Below are 25563 nucleotides of genomic sequence, written 5' to 3'. Positions count from 1 at the left end.
CTAGAGATGGTGTATGCCTTTGAAAGAGACTAAAGCAATCCCAGAGCCCAGGGGTTCAAATTCTGATATGCTTGTGCCTGTACTCAATCTCTGAGAGTTTTCACAAGCATCAACTGTTGGAGGTTGGGTTTGTTCTTTTAGGTTGGTTTGTGGTTTTGTCGTTTGTATGGTTTTTTTCTATCTTGAACAGTATTTGAAGACTAAGATTTGAGTATTCATACTTGTGTGTAGTGAAAGACTACATATTACCTATGGCTCCACAGATTATACGGAGCCAAGTTAACAAAGAGATGTAGAGACTGAATCAATGCACGAAGTTCAAAGATTTTTCTTCTCTTTATTTAAACACAAATACATTTACAGCATGCAGGTAAGTTAAAACTATATGGCATCTTCCCCAAACCAATTGTTTTAATACATCTTAAGCATACTGAGGTTAAATCATATTCCACAGGTAGACTTGTCATCATGTCCAATTTAGAGTTACACACAGCAGTGAGTCAGCATTTAAGTTATGTAAATAATTTAGTTGTTCACGAGAAATAAATACTATTTCACCAAGTTCCTATCCTAAACCATCTTTTAAAAAATATGATCTAGGGGAACATAAAAATAAGAACCATTCAAAGACTGCGAGTTGAAACAGCAGTGTTGGACATTCCCCGTAAAGGCTGAATGTTTTCATTTACAAAACCCAGTAATTGTCCTGTCTGGCTAACCTATGACAGCCAAACCAGAAAAGAGTTGTGTTTTTGTTTTGTTTGCTTTTTACATTTTAAGAGGCAGTTCTTGGTAAACTTCATAGAAGGTTCAAAATAAAAAAAGAAAAGTTTAAATACAAAAGGTGACGGACACTGAGTTACAAGCTAGTTACTTTAAAACAAAACAAAAAAATCCACAGCAATTTTCAGCACCAAAACCCATCACCATTACCTACAGGAATGAAACCCCCATTCACAGGCATGAGGAAAAAAATCCTGCTTCACTTGTATGTACTTTAAAGAACGTGGGTTTTTTGTTTTTATGATTGCATATTAACAAATGAAGGTCTGAAACCCTGTAGTAATATTGAGAAACAAAACTAACGGTGCTGTTTCCATTATGGGAAATTTCATTCACAATAGTTTGCTGTTCCTTTATTTTTCCTTCCTCACTATGTTGTCTTTAATTGTACTTTAAAACAACCGCAAGTTTGGAGTGTTTGGCAGCCTGAATGAACAAAATGTTCTTAAAAGCTGAAAACTCCTAAGTAGTGAGATTTCTGACTGATATACCCAACCTTTAAAAATCAAACTACTGAAAATTCAGACTACTGTAGATATAGAAAAAAGTGGTTCAAGGTCTAAAATCTGACTACACTCCATAATATAAATATTGTGTCTATTTATAAAAGTTGAAAGTGATTTGCTGTCTGAATAGTCATACTCTGCTGTTTCCACAATAACTGGTGAATACCCTGCAAAATATTCGAGCCAGCACACTGTGGTACCAACTGGGCCTGGAAAGCTCACTCAATTCTTTCAGTAATATTAAGTTCCTTCTTTCTCAAAGACCTGGTAACTAACCTCTATCCAGAAGAAGGCTGTTCTAAAATGTATAGTGGCTAAACCCTATGAATAAGTTAGGCAAAATTACACTATAAAATTCTAACCCAGGTTCAGCTCAGTGGGAGTACCAGAGCTCAAAAACAAACGTCACCCACCCCACCCCTCCTGTTTCATTTTGTTAGCCACTTTACAGGTCTTTATTGCAAAGAGAAGAAAAATATTCAACACCTACTACTTGGGACATGTCATATACCTACTTACAAAGGGATTACAAATACAATTCCGGGTACTCAAGGGTACTTGATTTTATTATTTTATTTTAAACACATGATTCTGGGATATCCAGATACATCAAGTTTTAAAAAGCTGCATCCTTTATTAGCATGTCTGAATCCATTGGCCAGGTGCCGAAAAAAACTTATTTTAATCGAAAGTTAAAATTTTAGCCAAGAATTCCAGTACTGTATATGTAGTGGAACATCAAGTTAAATTTCAGATTGCGCTCATTTTGCTATTAAAACAGCAAAAATGAACCGTCACAGATACAGACAAATGGGCAGACAGTGTCATCAGAATGAAGCAGAATGATTTCACTCCACCAGACTGTACTGTGTGTAGAATCAGGAACAGGACAGATGGGATAGTCCATTGCCAAAGTCTTTTTTTTTGTAAACTTAGGTTTTCTCTTATTACTGTACAATATTTAATCCTAAATTACCCGATAAACGGGCATTTAATCAGATAACAGTTAAACAGCCTTGTTCATATTGAACTCTTTAAGTTCTGTGGTGTCACAGTTATGCCTTATGGCAGCTGTCATAAGCACACTTCAGTATTCTTACACTGTACAAATAAATTTAGTTTCAATGCTCTGTGTAGCATTCCAAAAGAAAACTGTCACGTAGAGTGCCGTTCTAATTCAGTGGGACACGTAGTGTTACATGAAGTGAGAAAAATGAAAGTATACTTAAACACTGTTGCACATTCCCTAAGACAATAAGATGTACACAAATTAAGCTAGAAAATTTGAACTAAGATTTTTCTCAACATACATTCAGCTTGGCACAGTGCAGACTAAATTTAAGACATGAAAGACAAACTGTGTAATGAGCAGAGCTACACTTTAACATGTCATTTTTTGAGACGTCAAAATTGCACTCTAGTTTGGGGTTTTTTTGGGAATCAGTTAGCAGAATTTGTAGAAGGGGGAAGAGCTGTACAGGCCAGGTATAATTTGTACATATTCAAAAAATAATCCTACAGTCCCCAAAGGGAAAGTTTATTGTCATGGAATGACTCCCTCTACACAGTATCCAGTCCTCCTCGGGCTTCATTTACTTCTCAGCAACTGTAAATGAGAAAAGTAAGAGTTAAGTGCTTGCACCTTATAGGCCAAAACGGTCAAGTTACTAGTATTTAGTTGACTGTATCCACTCTTTAGACAGTCTTTAAAAGCCCAATTCTTAGACCACTCAAATAAATGCTAATACAATCTACTTTAGCATAAGAAATTATGCCACACAAAACTGTCTGGATACCACTTACCAACTGCTGAAAAGTTTTGACTTCGCTACTTTAGGAAGATGAAATTGGAATGAAGATATCATTTGACATCCAACATCCTAAAAAAGTCTGATTTGCATAGGAAAACAACAATTTATCATCTCTGTATTTCTTTATAATGTTTCCAGAATAATTTGCTAAATGGAGGTCTCCAAATATGAAACAGTACATCATGTTCCTACTGTACCAGAAGTTCTTCTCTAACAGAATCACAGAATCTTAAGGACTGGAAGGGACCTCAAAAGATCATCTAGTCCAACCTCCCTGCCAGAGCAGGACCACCTAGGGTAGGTCACACAAGAACTCATATCCAGGTGGGTTTTGAATGTCTCCAGGGAAGGAGACTCCACAAACCCTCTGGACAGCCCATTTCAGTGCTCCCTCACCCTCACAAGTGAATAAATTCTTCCTTGTATTTCTTTGGAACCTCTTGTGTTCCAGCTTGTACTCCTTGCCCCTTGTCCTATCATTGGATATCACTGAGAACAGCCTGGCTCCATCCTCCTGACACCCATCCTTTACATATTTGTAAATATTAATGAGGTCACTCCTCCAAGCTGCAGAGCCCCAGCTTCCTCAGCCTTTCATCACAAGGGAGATGCTCCACTCCATCATCTTTCTGGCCCTGTGCTGAACTCTCTCCAGCAGCTCCCTGTCCTTCTTGAACTGAGTGGCCCAGAACTGGACACAATATTCCAGATGTGGTCTCACTAGGGCAGAGTAGAGGGGGAGGAGAACCTCTCTCAACCTAATAACCACAGTCCTTCTAATACACCCCCCTATGCCATTGGCTACCTTGGCCACGAGGGCATATTGCTGGCTTATGCTCATCCTGCTGTCCACCAGGACCCTCAGGTCCCTTTCCCCTACACTACTCTCTAAGAGTTCACTCCCCAACCTGTACTGGTACCTGCAGTTATTCTTTACCAGATGCAAGACTCTACACTTGCCCTTGTTGAATTTCATTAAATTTCTCCCCACTCAACTCTCCAGCCTGTCCAGATCTCATTGAATGGCAGTACGGCCTTCTGGTGTGTCAGCCACTCCCCTCAGTTTAGTATTGTCAGCAAACTTGCTGACAGTGCCCTCTGTTCCTTCAGCAAGGTCATTAAAGAATATATTGAACAGTACTGGTCCCAGCACTGAACCCCTGAGGGACTCCACTAGATACAGGCCTCGAACTTGACTCTGCTCCATTGATCACACCTCTCTGCCTTCTTCCCCTTGACCAGTTAACAAACCACTTCACTACCTGATTATCCAGCCCACACTTTCTCAGTTTTGCTGCAAGCTCAGATGCTTAGTACCCAAATTAATCCTCACAAAAAGTATAACAGACAGTACGACAGAGAAAAACAACACTGGCTATCTGAGCATTCACAAGCTCAGAACAAGTTTATATTTACTAGTAAAATAAAGTTCAAAAAAGTTTTGTTCCTTTATTTCTGTAAGGGACAGGTTCTTCCACAATTAAGAAATAGGTTACAACCACTCTCCTGCCTTTAATTGCTAAACTCTGCTTGGTTCTACAGTGATAGGTGATGTGCTGACATTAGAAAAACTGTATGAAAGCTTTACAACTGCTTAAGGGATTCTGTAAACATTGAGTGTGTTTCTTGGGTTGGTTTGTAGAAGGGTGTTCTAGCCAACACTTAGCAGTTTTCCACTTCCTATCTAGGCAGAGTCCAAAAGTCGAAGTGCTAAGGCTCATATTTAAATGCCCCAGGACCAACAGTGAAAGCTCTTTTCCAGAGCAAGATGCAAGCTCAAAATGTAGTTAGTTGTTGTTGATACTAAGTATTCTTAAAGAGGTATAAGACTAGATAAGCTCTCTTCAGGTAGAACTCTAGGCATCAGAGAATGTACAAAATCATGCTAAAGTATAAATTGGGCCAATCATACCTTAAAATGTCTCTATGTTGGTCAGATGAGCTAGATTGCCTTGGTAATCAAAGTAGCTATCTGAAGATTGATTTCACCATACCACCATAATCACAAAGCCATGAATTGCCAGTTACTTGGTCATTCAAGGTAAACATTATTCAAGGTTGAAGGACATATTACTTCAACTTGTCTATTTAGTAAGAGACACTCCTGAACAGGACGAGGTACCCTAACTAGCACTACAGCCCAGTTTTCTCTAAACTGGAGAGAAAACTTGGAAAAGTCAGGCAGCTCATAAAGAGAAACAAACAGAAACAGATTAACATAAGCTGTTCTGGAGCCCTTCATAAGAGAAGCATCCAGGATTCAAGCACCACACAATTGTTTTAGGAGCATTTTCAAACTGAAGACACAGATAACCTTAACTAAGGGAATGCCTAGAAGGCATTTATAGAAATGCTCAAAAGTGAAGATGACAGAAAATGTAGCAAAGCATTAATTTTAGGTGACCAATAGACCAACTATACTTCAGAAGTTAATTGAAGAGATGTGATTCTGTGAGCAACTTAAGCATATTAAGTACCAGATTGCATGTAATTACTCAGGAGATTAGAGATATTTTCAGTAAGTGCCCATAATTTTAATTACAGTAACTGCAGTTTAGCTAGGCTAACATTTTAAATTTACTGATGAGGACAAGAATTTTTCTGTTAAATGCTTCCAATTATTGACATGTGAAGCATTGTGTAAACATAGTAAGAACAGCAAATAGACAACACAAATAGGGTCCATTTTTATTTCACTGCTGAATGCTTCCTGAATTAACTGTATTAAAAAAATATTAGCAAACTGAAAGAATTTAAGCTGCCCACTCCTTTCTCAAACACTAGCTGTTGCCTCAGACTGGTAACTGTCTCCAATGGGCTGTTTTCACATTTTGTTTTGCCCCCAGTAAGACCACCTATCATATATAATGTTTCTCTAACTGTAACATTCTGTAAAAAATAAAGTTAATCTGATTATTGGAGTGATTTTATGCCAAAGGATGAACTGTAATAAAACTAATAGAGCAGTTTAATTGCACATTTAAAACTTCCCAGAAGACAAACTTACACTTTGTCTTGCCGACCTCCACCTCCACGCAGTGCAACTGGCTGGCTGTTTTGAGTGAATGCACCTCCACCACGAATTGCACTTGGATGAGTTGGAGAAGCTGCTGGGTGCTGGCCAGGACGGATAGGCTTAGCTGCATGAAAAAGAAACAGGACTTAGAATTATATGCCATTTTACCTTTGATTATTTAAAATTTATGAATGCTTTAGTTTACAGTATCCCAAATGTAATAGTGAAAACAATGTCCTTTAAGAAACCAAGTTTAAGAGATGGTTTTCTGAGAACCTAAGAGATTAATGTTAACTGTAACAAATCATGAAAAAATAGACAAGGTTCTGCTTTTATGGTCTCTATTAGAATTAAAGGCAGCAAAGCTTTTGACAGTGATTATCTTCATATGTATTATCTGTCCCACCTAATGTAGTTCCCCCAGAGTCCTATTTCTTGGCACTAAGAACTCAAATAAGATATCAAGAGACAAAGTTTCAGGTTATGTTCCTTTAAGGAATTATTATACCCTGCTTTATTTCCTATTCATATTGTATTCATAAGCCACTAATTACTCCCCTCTGCACATCCACTACTCCACAGACAACATTGCTTCATCAACTTCTTACCACCATATAAAAATAAAAGTTGCTTAGTTTCTGAATTCAAAACTAGTAGTTTTGACACATAAATCACAAGCTGCATACATTTTGATGAACAAACTACGTTTTCAATCAGTTTTGCACTACCTCTTAACAAGACATGTCCAATGCTATCGCTTTACAGAGTTCTGTAATATTAAACAGAAGCATTTAAAGTTTCATCAGGTAAGACCCAATATAAAGCACCTACAGGTAGCAACTGCAAAGAAACACTTCTCAATTCCTGCCTTATAGGAAGCTGATCTCTGGTAAGACCTGACTAATTCATCCAGCAAGAGGCTTTATACCTGTGGTAAGCTCACTAGAGAACTCTGTTTTCTTGGAGATCACTTGAAAGATTAGACAGGAAAACACCTGTCTTCAAGCAGCCTCTCGAAGTGACAAAGAAAAAAACCAATAACTTTGTTCTGAAGCAGCTCTTTGCAGACCTACAGAGTATGAGCAAAGTTTAACTGCAATGCTTCTTTCAGCTGCATTAGCAATTAAGAGAAATGAAGACGTGACATAAGACACAGGACAACAAAAAGGCTGGTACACATAGTTACTTCTACAAGAAGCAGAAATGTTCTACAAGAATAATGTAATAGGAGGAGTTAAGTCTTCCACAGGTCACATACCCTCTTGGCTCTCAGCGTAATGGCAGGTGGAGGACCAAGGGAATATGACCACTACACAGCAAGAAACACTCCTAGCTACTACAGATTTCTCTTTTCTCCAATCTTTTCCCCTAAGTAGGACTATGGAGTACCAAGTGTTTTGCAACTAAGAACCAAAAAGCTAGTTAGGAGGACAGGATGTGAGTTGTGGGTTTCTGTCTGGCCCTCTCCACTACAAGATCAAGGGACAGCGAAACAATTTTGGCAGTAGTGTTTAAGGTGATGGCTTAACCTCTCTCCTTGCTTTGAATGCCTACTTAAAGATGGAAATGGAACTGGAACAATGTTACAGACTTCAGTCTTGCATTCAGTGTATTGTTCTAGGAACTGGAACACATATTCAGGCTAGCATTTTAGGTTGGTAAGCCTTTCCCAGCACGTACAAAAACCCAGCTACCAGGAGGAGACTTTTTAGAATAAATAAAGAACTACAAACCACCATATACCATCACACACACACACACTTACAGTCTATCAACCAAACTGTAAGTCATGATAGAAAATACATCATGTACATGGATGCAGCTCCAACCAGGGTTGAAAGATACACAATATAAAAATATATAAAAAAATAAGTAAATCAGGAGGCAGATGAAGCTTGAGCGGGCAAAGGGATTCCTCACTAACCAATTTGTGCAGAATGCCCTCTTCTGGCCATATTCTTGGATCTTACAGCTTCCTTTATACGATCTACTTCTTGCTGATACCGTTTGCGATCACGAGAAGCATTCTCTTTGGCTTCCTTCAGTGCAGACTCCAAAGCTTTAACTCTTTCAGCTGTAGCTCGAAGCCGCTTCTCCAGTTTTGGAAGTTCACAGCGAAGATCTGCATTATCACGTACCAGCTACGAAAGCAGAATAGATTATTTTCTTGGCATCTCTTTTCATAGGGAAAGCCAACCAAACATCCTCCTGCTCCTAAACTGGCAAAGCAGTAGGGCTACTGTATTATCTCTGCTTAGTCTTTTAGTAAATCTAGTGGTTCATCAATACCTACTCTAGGAGGTCCTGCTCTGGCAGAGGGGTTGGACTAGATGATCTTTCAAGGTCACTTCCAACCCGTAAGAGTCTGTGATTCTGTGATTTGAAAATCAGTTACTGTGGAAGAACCTGCTACCCAACACAGGCACCAAATATCTACATTCTTCAGTCAGTGACAGGACAGCATCACCTAGATAGATTACTAACTCTAAACACTAACTTGGAACTTTTCCAGTTTACTGAAAGAGTAAACTACATAGTCACAAGTACTTAAAATAGAGATTCACAAGGTTTACAGGAAAGCTTTAGCCTATTGTTTTATATCAAGAGACAAACAAGATATAAAATAACTGATTTATAATTACTCTTACAACTAATATGCATTCAATCACTTCTATAATAATGCTCCTTAAGCAGTCTGTTTTTAATTAAAGCTTGAAATTAAGCCTCATTGTACCTGCTTGTGAACCTTTGTAAGCTGTTCAAGATTATTCTCAAGGAAGGAAATCTTCTGTTTTTGTGCGGCACTGCCTCCTGTATCGTCCGAGTCAATCTCAGCACTCTGCAGGAACAAAGGCACAGGGAGAGAGACAGGAGGCTGAGTACAAATCCCAACTTGCATATTAAGATCAAGTCAGAAAAATTTCATTGCATCAAAATCAATTAGTTACTTGGTTCTAAACTGAGATTTATGTAGCATTCTCAGAAACATCAAGTTTCATTACAGCACCACGTTACCTTTTTCACTCTAGTGGCCAGATCTTGAACAAACAGCTTCCGAAGATTATGAAGAGTCTGAAGTTCTTTTGCCTATGGTTGAGGACAAGGAATTAAAAAAGAAAGGAAAAAAATCTAATAAAAAAAAAGCAGCAAGTGCTGACACTTGCTTTGGAATATATTCTGATTATCTTACCACAGTCTCTTCCAAACCCTTTAAATCTTGCCTTGCTTGTTCCCGTCTGTCCTGCATAACCCTGGATAAAAAAGGATAAAATCATTCTGAAACATTCAAGGAAAACTAGAAATGTCAATGTTTTAGGATACTATAGTGATAAACACTATATGGCATGAATAAAAGATGTCTTTTACTTGAAGTCCTTGATGACATAACCAACAGATGACATCGCAGTCAAAACCATAAGGGGTGGCATGGGAAAATTGCAAGAGGAGAAGTGGGAAGTACTTTTAACATTGAAATAATAGAAACAAGTACATTCAGATGTATAAAAAAATTACAAGCTGCTAGAATAGTTAAAAAAAAATAAAGACTCTCAGGTCCAGGATGAATACCTGGGGAGATGTTATCCTATAAACGGTCTTAGCTCCAACCATCAGAGACAGTAAGTACCATATTACAAAATAAGGATTTTTTAGATTGTTTTGTTCTATCACCTCGCCCTCACCACACCTTCTAAAGCTGACAGCATGAACAACAAATCTCAGGTTACAGGAATAGAATCTAATGATTATTGCTTTATAGACATTCTGTGTTCCTATTTAACATGAAAGCATTTACTGCTCTGCTAATTTTCTTAGAATTATAAGGCAGTACAATTACTAAGATGTCAGGAATCAGGAAAGAAATGCGGACTTTTCATGAGTTGACGTTGGAATAGTAAGGCTGGGGACTGCATGAAAATGAAGTGTTCCTGTTAAGTAGCCAAAAAGCTTCTTTTCCTCTTGAAATTTCTCCTCACTCAGCAAGTTCAACCACTAGTTCACAGCTAAATTATTAAACATTTGAGGTAATAAAAAACTCCAAGGATAATCTCAGCATGCTGTTCATTGTCCAGATCTCACTGAAAAAGTAGTTCCAGGCAGCTTATACAATTTTAAGTAAAAAAAGAAAATAACAAAATATGATCAACCTGCATTGTTTCTGGCCTGTTATTTGCCATGCACATTGGTGACATACAACAGAAATATAATTGGATTCAAAAAGGCTGGGGAAAGACACAGAATACCAAACTCATTTTTAATGCTTCTTTTCAAGTCTTTTGAGCAGGAAAGTTTCCAATGTAGCAAGTGCTCTTAAGGGATCAATGCTATGTCTAGTTTAGCCTGCAAACTGAAATAAGAAGCAATAATGTGGTATGTATATGAAATCTTACAAGAAAACCTGTTGTAAATAACTTCTTGTAATCACTGGGGCATACAAATAAATGAGGTGGATTCACAAGACCAGAGTACTGTTAAAATTTTAGTCAGTTAAATCAACATTGTATCTCACAGTAAGGCTAAAAGAAAAAAAAGTAAGCAATTGCTTATTGTTTACCAGTACAGACCACTCAGGTCCCTCTGATTGTATCTCAAATTCTATGACAAAAACCTGAAAGCTACTGTGTGTTTCTAAACACGACCAAAAAGCACTTGCAGAGAAGTTTTTATATTATGTATTTTCAAGTGCTGTAAACAAATTCATATGTACCAGAAAGAGGTCACTGATATCACCACTGATATTCCTGAAATATTTCCAGGAAACTATGGTCAGATTTCTAGAAATTGAGAACTGCTTTTCAGTTTGACCCTTTCAGCTTGACCTGCAAGCACAATTCCATTCTATCTCTTTGCATTAACTTTTCGGTCTCTAATTCACTAACACACTGTACTCAGTTACACAGTGAAGTATGCAGCTGTTTAATTTACAAATAAGTCAGTTAGAACCACCCAACTAGTTAAATTGCACAAGAACCAAGAAGAGGAGTAAGGGAACACAGGAACAAAACTAACCCTCAAAGAGTAAGGGAACTGTTACTGCCTCTTAGTCTTAGAGCATGCAATATTTAGTTGCAAACTGAAAAATTCATTACTGCAACCCATAGCATATTAACAAAGAAAGAGTTGTAGCCTTTATATCTTTCATCATTTCATTTCCAATGTTAAATATTAAGGTAGTGCAAAGGTTTTACAAGTTAATATCAAGAAGGTTCTGGAACATCTCTCTTTGAAAGGCACATCATCCAGTGAGAGCCACTTCAGTGTATTAGGTCACTAGTAAGTTTTCCCACCCGCATTTGTTTTATGCACCATTATCACTTACGTGAGCTCATGCAGTTTTCTACTCTTTTCCTGATCAGTTGCTTTCAACTTCTCATGCTCGACTCTAAGACGTTCCTGTTCAAGCATCATCTTCTGGTTTTGGCTGAACATAGAAAGTAAATATTACATCAACTGAATCTGTCAGACATGACAGTCAATAAAGCAACACAGGTTAGAAAGACAGTGCTGCAGGAAATCCTTGCCACTTCCTTCCCACCACCCCTGTGCTTTTGTACTCACACAGTTCAGAGACACTCAGCATTACTGGAGTAAGTGCAATTACTTACTCTTGAAGTTCAGTGATAAGTTTCTCCTTTGCATCAACTTCATCTCTTAGGCTACTGATTTGCTTCTGATGTGTCTCACGATGGCTCTGAATTTGCTGTTCCACAGCTTGCTATTAAAAAAAAACCAGTATGTATTGTATACTTGCAGAAGTTGCCACACTTCAATTTGTGATGTTTAGAAAACAATGAAACCAACTTACCTTGACTTCATTTGCAGTTTGAACCTTATTTAAGTGCTCTTTCTCCATCTCATGGACTTTTTCTAGTAGGGATAGAGGAGAAAAAACCATTTCAGTCAGGTAACTACATGATCACAGGGAAGATGGGAGTTATGTTTAGAAAGAGTCCCCTCACACCACAAAGATCAATTAAACCAACAAAGTAGTATCTTTAATCCTACCCACAATAGTTCTTTCAAACAGTAAACATGCTTTCCCATTGATTAATTCTACATTTTCAGTAGCAGAAGGCCATTTTATAGCTCTGCCCTTAAATCTAATTAGAACAGAACAATTCCCTGTTTATCACTCTGTACTTTAAATGGCAGTGCTGCCAGTGGTGGGGCTGTAGGGAGGCAATTCCTACCCTGTGCTCGGAGCTGAACTAGTTCTTCATTGAGGGAATCCACAGACTCTTCCAGTTGTCTCTTTTTCTGTTCCACGTTCTGAAGATACTCGGTCAATGACTTGATCTTGGCTTCATGCTTGTAGAATGGAGAGATTCATTTACTTTGGAACTAGGTATCACGAAATTACATCTGTATAATTACATTATACTTATTTAAACAAGTAACCTGATCTCAAAACAAAAATGGTGCCAAATAAACTCTAAGAAAAATATGACTACTTAAGTAGTAATGTAGCCTGTAAGACAATGTCTACTCCAGATTGGAATGAAATACATATTCAGTCGTGAGAAGAATTGTTTTAAATGTTAAATAGTAGCAAAGGCAAGAGAGGGCCATCATATTTAGAAGACTACACTGAAATATATATATGTCCTGATTTCAGGACAGACATCCATCTGTATGTAAAACAAAGTACAGAAAAATTAAATTGCATACAAAGATCATAATTTTCACAACTTACAAGTCACATTACTGATCTTTAACAACCACATTAGAAGTCAACTCAATCTGCCATGTAAGCCTATGGTCATTTTACTGTCCTATTGCTACCTCTCCCACTTCCAAACTGTTACATCAGTAGGCAAAATGTTCACTAGCCACTGCTTCTGGAAGACTTGTATTTGTAAAGGATCCTGTGATGGAGAACATATGGACCCTAGTACTTAATACAGGTGTTAGGAAACCATTATCAGGTCATAGACATACTGTAGGAATTCTGGCATCCTGACACACAATTATTCAGAAGCATCCAAAAACCCCCCGAGCGCGTACTGAGGATACAGCCGAGTCTTGTGGCTGCTCACTCACAATGTATTTTGTCAGGAGTCAAAAAGAAATTCCAACTTCTTTCCCCTCAGCAGGTTAATGAATTCAAAAGAACATTTAGCAAGCACACTATAAAGCATCCCTTACCTGGGAGATACGGAGCTGGCAGGCAGCCAGTTCCTTTTCGTTTTCTTCCATTTTCTTATTGCTTTCAGCTTGTGTGCCTTCTAACTGTTTGCAACGTTTTACCATTGTTTTTACTTCTGATTTCATTTTACTGATGTACAGTCTTGCAACTGTGAATTCTTCATCTATCATGCCAGTTCCTTCAGGCTGCTGAAAAGTGTGGTGCGACACAGTTAGAGAGCTCAGATAAAACAGAATTAAAGATGAGTTGGAGCAACTTAGTACCCACATACATATCTTACATCCACTGACAGAGCATTTAAACACCAAAATGTACCTTCTAAGTTTTCTGATTATTTAGAAGATTGCAGTAAGGTAATGAGTCACTTGAAGAGAATTCACTATAGACTTCTAACACTACTTACATTCTTGTCCTAGTGATCCTCTAGATTTCGCTTTTCTTTCAGTTTCTCATTCCACATCATCCTGACAGTCACTGTAGGTCAGTATTTATTTCCACAACAATACTATTGATTATGATCATTTTAGATAGCAGTTCAACAGGATGAATGAAAACTCTACTGCAGAAAAGTAATCATATCTGCTCTTGTCTTTGCATAACCAAACTCTTTTGGGGATCTGATTAAGTGACAGAATAAGCTTCTGTCCAAAATATTAATATACATTAGGCCTCCTATGGTAGTTATTTCTAGCATATTAAGGAAACTCACCCCACCTGTCCATAATGTGTATGTGTAATACATGCCATTAAAAATTGCACTGATTAATCCTTACCTTGACATCATTATTTCCTACTGCAATTCCTATCTCTGCAAGATCTTTTAGTAAGGAGGCCATCATTTCTGTTGCTCGTTTCTTCTGATGGTTGGTCATTTCTTTAAGTTTCTGCAGCTCTGCATCTATACTGGCAAGAGTGATCTGTTGTAAAAGAAGTTACACTTCAGTAAACAAAACACACTCTTGTTTTTAGAACTAGTTTTACTATTTATTCAAATAGAGCAATATGGTGGCCTATTGAAACATCCCTGTTTTATGTTTAAAAGCAGATTTGAATCAAGCTCTGTGATTGGACCCTATAGTAAATATTAGAAGTTCTAGAGTAACAGTATTTCTTCTGAAATAAATGTCAAGTACTGTGGATAGAGACTCTCAGTTCATAAAACATCATCTTACAAGTCTGCAATGACACTGATGTCAACATTGTAAAACAGCAGAGTTATAAAGGCAATTCTCTGCAATATTTAACTGTATATAGAAAAAAAGGTACATGGGCAGCAAGCCAAACATTTTTTTATCATATTTTGGTAAAGGAAAATAAATTCAGCTCTGCCTGCAGAGCTCTTAACACTTTCCTACTTGAAAATAAAAAGGCACCTAGTTCCAAGAGTTTATAAGCACTACGTGTACTCTGGAGTAGTTTTTCAGCTAGTTTGAGCTGCTGTGGTTCTAAAGGCTGCAGCTCAGCAGCTTGTATACTCAGACATTGCCTGCTCTTTGCTCTCCATTTGTAAAAAAAATGCTAGAAGTTTTACAGCAGCAAAGTTTCAGCCAGTGGTGTGTCAAAGGATGGTTACTGCACAGGGTAGCTGTGACAGACTGAGAACACTAAAATGTCTTCATTTTACTGCATCTCAGAACAGCTGTTGTTTTCTTGTGGATTGAGTTATAACACAATGAATGTTAACTGTGATATCTAGAATCACTTGACTGTCTATAAACTAAAAACAACAACAACAATGCAGCAAACAAAACACCCAGGAAAAAACAAACCATACACTTCACAGTCATAGACGTATACAGCTAGTCCATTCCACCTAAGTTTAAATGCTGCTCACAGTAAGAATTCTGGACATGATCTGACTTTAAGTGATGTAAGCTACTACTAAACATTTGTGATCTCAGAATACTTAAAAGTTTAGTGAGAAGTTTCATGACCTTGTGAACATCAATTTTAAGGCCAGTATTCTATCTAGGCAAATCTTACTAACTGAAAATTGAAAGCCATATTGATGACAAGACCCAGATGAAATTTCCATCTTCAAGAACAGATGAGACTTGCACTGTCATGGCTTCTGTCTGCATTGCCAGCAAACATGCTGACTTTCCCAATACTTTATTAACTGCTCAAAACTAGCTGAAGGCTGTCAAATAGCTGGCTACCAAAACTGTCAGTCAATTCAGAAACTATGCAGGTATGCAAGGAGGCATGTGGCATTCATCCCATGGGGCTCATGCTGCAACTGTATTTTAACTAGGGCCATCTTTTGGATTTTGTACTCTGTGTTCAGGACCACTCCTTCAGAAAATAAACTATTTTTGAAGCCATCAAGATAATTTATGTGCCACAAATATAGCATGCAAACATACATTCTTTTCAAGAACAGCTGTAGCACACTCACTGCAATTTCAAGATTGGAAGGGGCAGACTCTTAAGTGAGGATTACTCCAGCTGCACCAGAAAGACAAAACTGTCAAATCACCAGCATGTAATGAAAGGGTTAACTTCTGACACCTAGGATTTTTCTGAATAGTCTTCAGGTAGTAAAATGTCATAGGTACTAAAAAAAGAGCTATCAAGGTCAATATTCATCATGCATTTTTCTGAAGCTTACTGGTTTCAGAAAAGTCATCCTTTCCCAAACCTAAAGAAGTTTTAGACTTAGGCTCCCATTTTCCCTTCTGAAAAACCTTTAAATGAAATCATGCAAGAAATACAGGTAAGACAAGAGAAGTTACACTGAAGACCCTCAGTAACTTCTTATCCCAATTTCATACCGATTTTTGATTGAGTTCATCACTAAGCAGTTCATATTCCTTTGCCTTATCTTCTACTTCCTGAGACTTCTGATCATAATTGACTGCTAACTCTTCAAGGGCTTGTAACACCTCTTTCACTTCCTCTTTGGAGGCATCGTTCTCAGCCTGAAGGCGATTCAGCTCTGCTTGCAGGTTGTCTTGGTCCCTTCTGGTGGATGCTAGAAGCTGCAACATTGGCAGAGATTTACTTAAAATTACAACAATAAATATCCATGGAATTTTCTTGATAATAAAAGTTTTATAGTAGTTAAAAGCATTAATATTCTAGTTATATCTACATTTTTACTGTCTAGCACCATGAAATAAAGATGAGAAAGACAAGTACAGTGAGAGTGTATCACACAATTATTACCTATATCCATGGTTCTTTAGCTTTTAAAGTACTTTTAAAATGGAAATGATTCCAAATCAAGACATAAAGACAGTAACTGGAAAAACATATAGGATATTGCAAGAGGCAGATTATTTAAATAAGATTAAACAGTAACTCCAACTTCCTGAGTCCTCAACCCATTTCCTCTTGGCATGTACACAAAGACCATTATTTTTTTCACCTTTGTGCTACACAGACTTTTTTTCTAATATTGCAGCTAAATACAATTAATTTCATTATTAACAGGTATTTTCCCCATTTAATTACTGGCAATACAGGCATATGAATTGTTTGAATATTGTAAAAAGTAGGGTCTTAAGTAGCACAGATCATAGAATCATAGAACAGTAGGGGTTGGAAGGGACCTTTAGAGATCATCTAATCCAACCCCCCTGCAGAAGAAGGTCCACCTAGATCAGGTCACATAGGAACATGTCCAGGTGGGTCTTGAAGACTTCTAAGGAAGGAGACTCCACATACTCCCTGGGTAGCCTGTGCCAGGGCTCCCTCACCTCAACACTGAAATAGTTTTTTCTTATGTTTAAATGGAACTTCTTGTGTTCCAGTTTCAATCCATTATCCCTTATCCTGTTGCTGGATACAATAGAAAAAAGGGATGTCCCAAACTCCTGACACCCACCCTTTAGATATTTGTAAATATTAATGAGATCTTCCCTCAGTCTCCTCTTTTTTAGACTAAACAGCCCCAGTTTCCAAAGCCTTTCCTCATATGAAAGATGTTCCAGTCCCCTGATCATTTTGGTGGCCCTGCAGTGGACACTTTCCAGAGGTTCCCTGTCCCTGTTGAGCTGAGGAGCCCAGAATAGATACATCCTTTTTCCTTATAGGCCAATTACATTTCCCTGCTCTCTGTACAGCAACTGATGAAAAGTAAACTTCGAAACAGATTTCTTATACTGTATCAAAGTATCTTCAGTTTTGACTAACTGCTAACTTTGCATGGGGAAAACAACTGCTGACCTCCTTGCACAGAATTCCTTTGCTCTTCATGGATACTTAAGGTTCAAGTAAACAGGTTTAACTTTACCCATTAGCACTTTTTTGGGGGGGAATGAATAGGCAGAGCATTTAGATAAGGAATAAAAGAACACAACTGGACAGTAGTAAGCTTTGGTCATAGACTGTGACCTGTTTGGAACACCTCCAAATTCTTTAAAGGAATGAAAAATAAAAGTAGAGTAAAAATGTAAGGTGAAACTCACCTCTTCCTGATCCAACATTTGTGTTTTCAATTTTTCTACTAGTTGGCTCTGCTGATTAATTTCTTCATCCTGCAGTTGGAGTAAGACTGTGCTCAATAAACTGACAAATTCCACTGAGGAAAAATTATCTAGGAGACACCAGATGTCAGGCATCTAACTTTTCCACATTCTGAGACAATTACACAACTAAAAGTAATAAAAGCTAAAAAAAACCATCCTTTTGATTTCACTGTCTGATCCACGTTAGGCTCTTAACCTGGCAAGTATGTGAAAAACACCATTCTTCTGAGAGAAAACTCTTACACTTGTGCTTCCGCAAGTCTTCTCCAAATCGTTCAAACTTCCAAGAAACAATTAAGAAGTCATGATTTTTTTCCTCTCAAAATTTAGTGTTACTGCTTAAATTTAAAATTACCCTCCAATAAAATATGCATAGCATGAAAGGAAAAAACAGCAGTCTTCAGACTACTCCTTTTCCTGCTTTCTCATTATTTTTCCTCTTTCTGGTACAGTATTATTCCAAACCATCAGCTATAAATGTTCTACATTTAAAAGCAAACAGCTCAAGACTCTCATGAACGTCTCCTTCCTCATTTTCATTTTTATTTTTTTTCCTATGTACTAGTACTTCAGCTTTCAGAAAATTTTTTAGTAGTTTCAGCAAAGGAGAGAGAGCAACTAAGAAAGCATACTCACTTAGCACCAGATAAGGCAATTCTGACTTCTTTAAGAGAAGAGCTTCAGAATTGGGGTAGGCACTCCCAGCAAACACTTAGGCAAGCGATGCTAATAAATGAAGACTGGCAAATCAAGTATTACATAATATAGCTCAAGATATTTAATTTAAGACCTCTTGGAAATGCAAGAACGGCGTACCTTGTCATCCAGTTGTTTGTATAGTTTGGCAATTTCTTCCTCACATTTTCTTCTCTCAGCATCAGTGAAATTGCCAGTTACTCCAATTGTTGCAGCTGGTTTATCATTAATAATAGTAATATCCTTGTCCACTACAAAAGCTTCTAAGTTGGCCTTCTCCTTGTCAAACTGTTCATCAACTGGTACAGTCTCCCCTTAAAGAAAAACATACATTTAGTTTTAGTACAGTCAGTCATGCAGTACCCTCCACAAAGCTATCCTTCAGGAGCATTACATGATCCCTACTGACAGTACTGTTCCATGGCTACTAAGCAATCCATTTCACATGATTATATGGTAAAAAAATGACCAGTAGATCATCCAAACTGTCTCCCATTTACCACAGGACATTATATTCCAAATCTTACATCAAATTATCTTCTAGAAAGGCACCTAACTTGCACTGAAAACAGAAAATCCTTTCTTTTGCCTTGGCAATCTGTTTTGCTAGGTAGCTACATTTGCTTTTAGCTTGCTTTGCTTCTGATTTAAAGTTGAGGGTTTTTTCCAGTTACACTTTTAGCCTCTTATGTTCTTTAAGAGTTTTCTGGTGAGAACACTTTACTAACTGTATATAGAAAAAAAATACCACATGCTAATCAAGGCACTTCTCTGATAAACTACATTCCTTAGTGCCTTATTACAAAACATTGTATGCAGTCCTTGGAAGGTACAGGCTCCTTCCAACACTCCAGTGTCTTATGTCAATATTCTGGAAGAACTATACTTAGCATTTCAGGTGGGGCCTCATACCACCTTCACAAAAGACTTTAAACAACACCCCCTGCCACATTCTACTAAATTTTATTGAGACCATTCTCAGATTTACATGAGGATGTGGCTGTCTACAAGACTGCAAAATCATCTTCTATAGCTTCCAAACTCCAGAACACATCTGTAAGTATATGCTTCTCCTTTCCTGAATTGAAGGGTTCATATTGAAATTGTATTTTGCCAGACACTTCAAGGGATAAGTTAGTTATTCAGGAGGAAAGAATAGGCACACATTATGTACTGTCAACAATCTGGGGGCTTGGGTGGTTTTCTTGCCTATTAACACGCTAGAGTTTTAAACGAGGAAGAGATCTTGCGATACTGATTGGAAGTAGAAAACCAAATCAGAGGAAATATTTTGCTCAAGTCTCTGCATTTACAATTATTAATGTGCCTCTCCCCAAATTAAAATCTTTCAAATGCAGGTCACTCTAGCTCTGCTAGTAAACAAGTGGTAAAGAACACAATATCAACATACTTTCACACATTTTTGCCATTATGTGATTATTAGAAGTTGTTTCAGTTAAAATACAGTGAACGGTACAAAGATCCAATGTCAGCTTAATATCATAGCTTTAATATTCTTATTCTTGTCTTGCATAGTGCTCTTAGTTATTTTTGGGATCCTGAAGACTAATTCAGGGTCTGTTATCTTGCCTAAAGTTTGCAGAACAGAAAGATAACTGCTTCTCACCATTACGCCACCTGTTGAGCTCGTTTTCTAGCCACTGTATGGTGTTACGCAGAGTCTTGTTCTTCTCTTTCTCCTTCTCATACTTCTTCTTCCACTGTTCTGCGGTGAGCTCCACATTGACACAGACTGTGTTCTTAATGGTCTTTGCTCTACAAAGAAAGAGCAAAAAGCTCATGAACTTTGTTTTTGAAGACAGGAATTAAAGGTTATTAAATAGAATTTGTACATATCACTGGTAAAAGTGTGAACATTCCCACCTCTTCCAAAAGCTCCTTTCCACTCCCTGTCAACTTACTACTCTTTTACTTGGAATGACACAATTGTTAATGGACAGAGCAGTACAATAAACTGGGAAGGCTGAAAAAAATCTCAAGCTGGATGAGGTTAGAAAAATTCAGCTGCATACTTTCACCTGAAAGAATCTGAGGCAACAGTCACACAGAGCTTTGAACAAAGGACAGCACCCACCACATGTAGCAAATATTTCTCCATGAGAGAACATAATACTTCTAAGGGTGTATCCTGAATAATTCATAAACAGCTAATTTCAAACTAAAAATCCCTTTGCCTGATCTCCATTAACCAAAAAGGTGTTACAAGCTATAAGGTTATGTGATTTTCTACATTCAGTCAGCTGAATCTCATCCAAAGACATTTGCTTTGGAGATGAAACCATAGACACTAATGTTTTCATCAAGTTGAGGTACAGTTTTGACTCCAGTGCCATTCCTCACCTCAGCAATGTTTCCGTCTAGTCTCCTACCACCAAACATCCCACTTACAAAGAGCAAAACAGGAAAAGAACCTTAATGTTAGCCCCCACTCCATGACTCTTATATGCATCTTTCTACAAAGTCTTATCAGAACTGATTACAACCAAAAGGTACATGATTTTCTACTAAGCTATGTGATATTTATCTAGCCTTCAGTGATTACAGCTCAGGGTTTCAGCATGAATTTTCATCCCTAGAAGGCTGAATTGATGTATCAGACTAACTACAGTGACTGAGAATCGTACCCTGTTAACTCATTAAAAAGTCAAGAGTATGAGGTAGTGCAACTACAGAGTTACAGCTCTAAGACATCTCCCAATAGCTCATTCGAGAAATGTTTAAAGGAAAAGACCTCCTAGCTTCTAAAACCAGAACCCCTCCACTATTGCTGAATGCAGTATTACTCCACATCTACTAACTGCCCATATTCTGCCAGATTTTTAAGTTCTGAAGTCATCTAGTCTGCTTTCCGTAACAGAAAATCTTCTCTGAAAAGACCAGTAGAAAACTATCTTGCTAAACTGGAGCGGAAGTAGTACACCAAAATCGAAGACTAGATGAAATGAGTAAAGTGCTTCTTAATGTGCTCCAGTAAATGAAGTGATTAAATCTAGTGATCAGGAACTGGAGTGTTATGATGAAGTATTAATAATAGAGTAGTAATGAAGAGATACCTAACAATATACCAATTGAAATGAGTACTTATAAATACGATTACAACTGACACAGGAATTTAGAAGTATTAACTGAAGAGTTATGGGAATGCTATACACAGGAAACTGCCCAGAAGATGTAATTCAGCATGCTATCAAAGAAAAGGTAGGAGGACATGCTCTCCCAGCAAATACAGGATTCAACTTGACAGAGGAAGACTCCTTCCTCCCTCCTTCCACTTAAAGTAAAAAAAGTACAATTAGTCTCCAAGACTACACATGAAACCACATTTTGAACCAAACTATGCACTGTCCTGTTGGAAATAGTCTTCAGGATCCTGTCCAGTTCACAGATTTTGTACAAGATGAGATAAGACACATCACAACACTTAGCTACACGTGTATTGAAGAATTACAGAAAGAAAGTAAACACTAATTAGTTTGGTTCAGGAATTTTAAGCAGAGTAACTTATTTATCATTCTGCATCTATTTCTGAGAGCAAAATATTAAGGCATTTACTTACCTTTGGCCAAACAGAAGAGTAGATTTAGTTTCAGATTCGTTGTATGAAGATGGAGAACAGCAAATAACAATAGTGGTTCTGCAGTTACCTCCTAGTGAATCTTGAAGGATTCTGGTCATTTTGCTGTCACGATATGGAACGTAAGTCTACCAAGAAAATGGTTAAATGAGTTGTGGTTTTTCCCAGATAAATTATTTAACTTGTCAAAATACAATTTAATTAGAAAGACATTAAATTATACTGTAATATGACTTAACATGCATGGGATGACATAAAATTGTACTTCTGTATTTGGTAACTTATAGAACACAAGAAAACTTTCAGCATAATGCTAGCTCCCTTAAGCTTAAACATAACTCCATTAATCATCAGTGCCACCAAAATACAAGAGTAACAGCCATTTGCAATGCATGGACACAACTTTTAAAAGTACTTTAAAAGACTCCATGCACATCAGAGATCTGTAAAGAACTTCTGCATCATATCATGTTAAGAGATGCAAGTTTTTAACTTTGATGTACAAAAATACCAAAGAGAATAAATACTTACACTACTTTCAGCCAAAGCTGAGATGACATTTCCAAGAGCAGACAAAGACTTGTTGATGTTCTTGGCTTCATCCAGCACAGCACCTTCTGCTCCAGTTTTACTAACCTATACAATATTTCAGTAAATTACTAAACACATCTTCAAAACACACCTTCCACATTTCATAGAGAACTTGAGTAATTTTTCCTCCTTTAAGTGAGCCTCCCTGATTCTGAGGTACTCATAAGCAAGCTGAATTAGAATAAGCAAATTCCTCCTCCAGCTCTTTCAATTTTTCATTCAAAACTCAGTGTTTGAAGAAATTTCTGATTTTTTCAACAGAAATTGTTTTTCCCTGCAACGTATGCATTTCATAGAAGATAAACGTGTAGTCAAAAACTCCTGTCAAACACACAACTTCAACAGTTGTTTAAAATTTATCAAAAAGTTTGAATTCCTTAAAGTAAAAGGAAATAAGCATTATGAATGCTTGCCTAGAGCTCATCCTTGAAAAACACAACCCAAACCAAAACGCTGAAGTGCACACCCTCCCACACCTCAACCCGGAAAGTACAGCAAAGTCTCTTTACTAGCAAGAATCTGTAAGAGTAGATTTTAGAGGCTGAATCTGACCTATATGAGTACTGTAGGAACTTAAGTAGATACCAATAAGAATGTGAAAAAAATCTACCCTGACATCATTCCATTTAGCTTAGCTCTTCTGCCTCAAGGGCTGAACTTGACATACACTTCTATTACCCTTCCTTTACTATTCTTCTCACCAAGCTGTGACTGTGACTACAACTAAACAATTCTATTTGCCTATGTTTAAAACAACCCAAGACAAAAGGCATCAGAAAACCTCATGTACTTCAAAAAGAAACACATTTCAGAATAAATACAGCATCAGAGACAACAATAAGGCCATAGAACAGTGACATAAACAACAGTAAGTGGAAAGGACTGGAAAAAACTGGAGACAAAGATGGGGATAAACCTGGAAGTAAAACATGAAAAATCCATCTCTTACAAACTGTGATTAGTCTTTTTAAGAAGTGATACAGAATAAGAAAAAATTGTACATTTCCTTCACTGCTTTAAGCCACTAACACAGGAAGGCAAGCTGTCATTTTAAACAATATCAATCAGAACTCAGAACTTCAATTTAAGAAACTCGATACCATTACATAAGAAAATTCAGACACTCCACGTTCAAAAAACTCCTTTTGTTACACTACCTGGCTCGCCAACATCCCTGTACATGGCCCTGCTCTCAGAAATACCAAGACTGAACTCTAGTCTGTTTCTCCATCCAACCCTCACTGCAGAAATGCAGAGCAGCTTAAACAGGTAGTATCTAACAGCCAACCCAGACAAGGCTTCAGAAACCACATTTCCAAGTCAAAACACTTCAGAGATGACAAAAGAATGATTGGTATTAACGAAGAATATTTGATTGTAAAGAATAATCACAGTTTTTCAGAGCAGAAAAAGAAATTTAGAATTACCTTTTCACTACCTGCCAAGTCCACAAGGTAAAGTTTTCCACTTAGTTTCTGTTCTGTTTGAGTATTCTCTTGTTTTACATTAATAAGAAAAATGCTATGACTTCTGGAGCTGTGTTCATTCATATCTATAATCCAAACATAGAAATAGTCAAAAATAGTTGTACAATCAAACTAACTTAAAGCAGTATCTTCCCACAGTGAAGTGACAGACATAAAGCTAATGAAAATGCATTGAGTAATCTCTCCACGATAATATAACTACAGCAGAACCAACAGTACTGCCTAATTGAATAAAAGATCCAGTTACCCTTTGGCTTCCATTGACACCACATCATCTTTTTACCATAAATTCCTCACAGGCCTAAAAGGACCAGGTTATTAATGTCACAAAAGCAACCCAACAAGTTTGGATAGGGCATTATTTTATTTCTCCATTACTTAGCCTGGTCTCCACTTCAGAACCATACTATCAAGGAGCTATGAAGTGCAGGACTGAGTCATCCCTTAGAAGGAATATTTTATTTTTGTTTGATCCTTAAGCAAAGAAACTGAAAGAAAAATCTTTTATTTTCTTAATGACTGTGTATTATTCATGCATAAAGAACTAGATACAGGAAGATTATGAAACTCACCCTCAAACTGTCTCAGAGATTTCTGATAGTCACTTCAGCTGCCAAGAACTGAAGTATTATATTTTACATGCATCTCATCTTTCCTTGTATTTTTTTCCCTTTTTAACTCTGTCACTTCCTTAATTCTGCTTTTTTCTGTGGGACTTTGGAGACCTATGACATGACTCCTTGCAACTTAGTCGCAAGGTCAAACAGCTTGGGATGTTAGGATGTTGCTCAAATCTGCAGCAGATCTGAATATATATTGACCAACTTTTCTCAGACTATGCAACAGAACAGCCAAACTGCAGATGAGCCTCACTTATAGATTCAGAGGTTAACTGAAAAACTCCACAAACTGGGATTTTGCACTATTCTTAACAAAACTATACCTTTTGCTCCAATGATTCAGAGCTCCTCACTGATCAGTTACTTTCTCCTTTCAATCCAACTCTAAGTAACAACATCTAACAAGAAACGAAACACTGAAAGACACAGACACTGCTTAGGCTAGACACTTTCACAGTCCTGAATTACTTAGTTCACTATTTTGCCTTCTCTACTTTTTAAGGTGTACCAGGAGTAAGCTGATGAAGCACTAAAAGGAGACAAAAGATAACACTTACTTGTAACTGCTACATGTCGGTTTGATTTTCCTTCATCTATGGTATCCATAACTTCTTCTGGACTACATACAAAACGCTCTGTGCAACCCTTTAAAACAAAAAAGGCAAAAATTTACCACACCAACAAGCCAGAAGGAAGCTGTGCACACTTGAGGAGTGTTAAGTAGGTGAAAATATACCAAACTGATGCTCACCTTAACATAGGGAACTCTATTTTTGTCCTCATGAACAGAAAGATTGGTCTTTGAAACTGGAAGAGAAAAAGTTAAGGTATATATGACTACT

At 37.4% G+C, this 25563-nt stretch overlaps 1 protein-coding gene across 2 annotated transcripts in view; it reads right to left on the bottom strand.

Annotated features, from left to right (window-relative positions):
* Positions 1-317: 317 nt before the first annotated feature.
* KIF5B (kinesin family member 5B) overlaps positions 318-25563 on the bottom strand; it is a 37130-nt gene continuing 11884 nt past the window's right edge. The window contains exons 6-26 of one of the 2 annotated variants that reach the window (XM_061996214.1): positions 25473-25528; positions 25279-25366; positions 24042-24166; positions 22555-22659; positions 22006-22151; positions 20056-20204; positions 18549-18742; positions 17673-17741; positions 16035-16241; positions 14034-14177; positions 13260-13445; positions 12305-12422; positions 11920-11981; positions 11720-11829; positions 11434-11535; positions 9307-9367; positions 9132-9203; positions 8851-8955; positions 8041-8257; positions 6108-6240; positions 318-2895 (exon numbers count right to left, since the gene is read on the bottom strand). In XM_061996214.1, the coding sequence (XP_061852198.1) occupies positions 2889-2895; positions 6108-6240; positions 8041-8257; positions 8851-8955; positions 9132-9203; positions 9307-9367; positions 11434-11535; positions 11720-11829; positions 11920-11981; positions 12305-12422; positions 13260-13445; positions 14034-14177; positions 16035-16241; positions 17673-17741; positions 18549-18742; positions 20056-20204; positions 22006-22151; positions 22555-22659; positions 24042-24166; positions 25279-25366; positions 25473-25528 (2456 nt within the window). In that variant the 3' untranslated portion in view covers positions 318-2888. Of the gene's footprint in view, positions 2896-6107; positions 6241-8040; positions 8258-8850; positions 8956-9131; positions 9204-9306; positions 9368-11433; positions 11536-11719; positions 11830-11919; positions 11982-12304; positions 12423-13259; positions 13449-14033; positions 14178-16034; positions 16242-17672; positions 17742-18548; positions 18743-20055; positions 20205-22005; positions 22152-22554; positions 22660-24041; positions 24167-25278; positions 25367-25472; positions 25529-25563 lie in introns of both variants that reach the window. The other variant, XM_061996213.1, reaches the window with a different exon arrangement.

Source organism: Colius striatus, chromosome 5 (assembly GCF_028858725.1).
Source record: "Colius striatus isolate bColStr4 chromosome 5, bColStr4.1.hap1, whole genome shotgun sequence".
NCBI lineage: Eukaryota > Metazoa > Chordata > Aves > Coliiformes > Coliidae > Colius > Colius striatus.
This window is presented reverse-complemented; position numbering and strand designations above follow the sequence as displayed.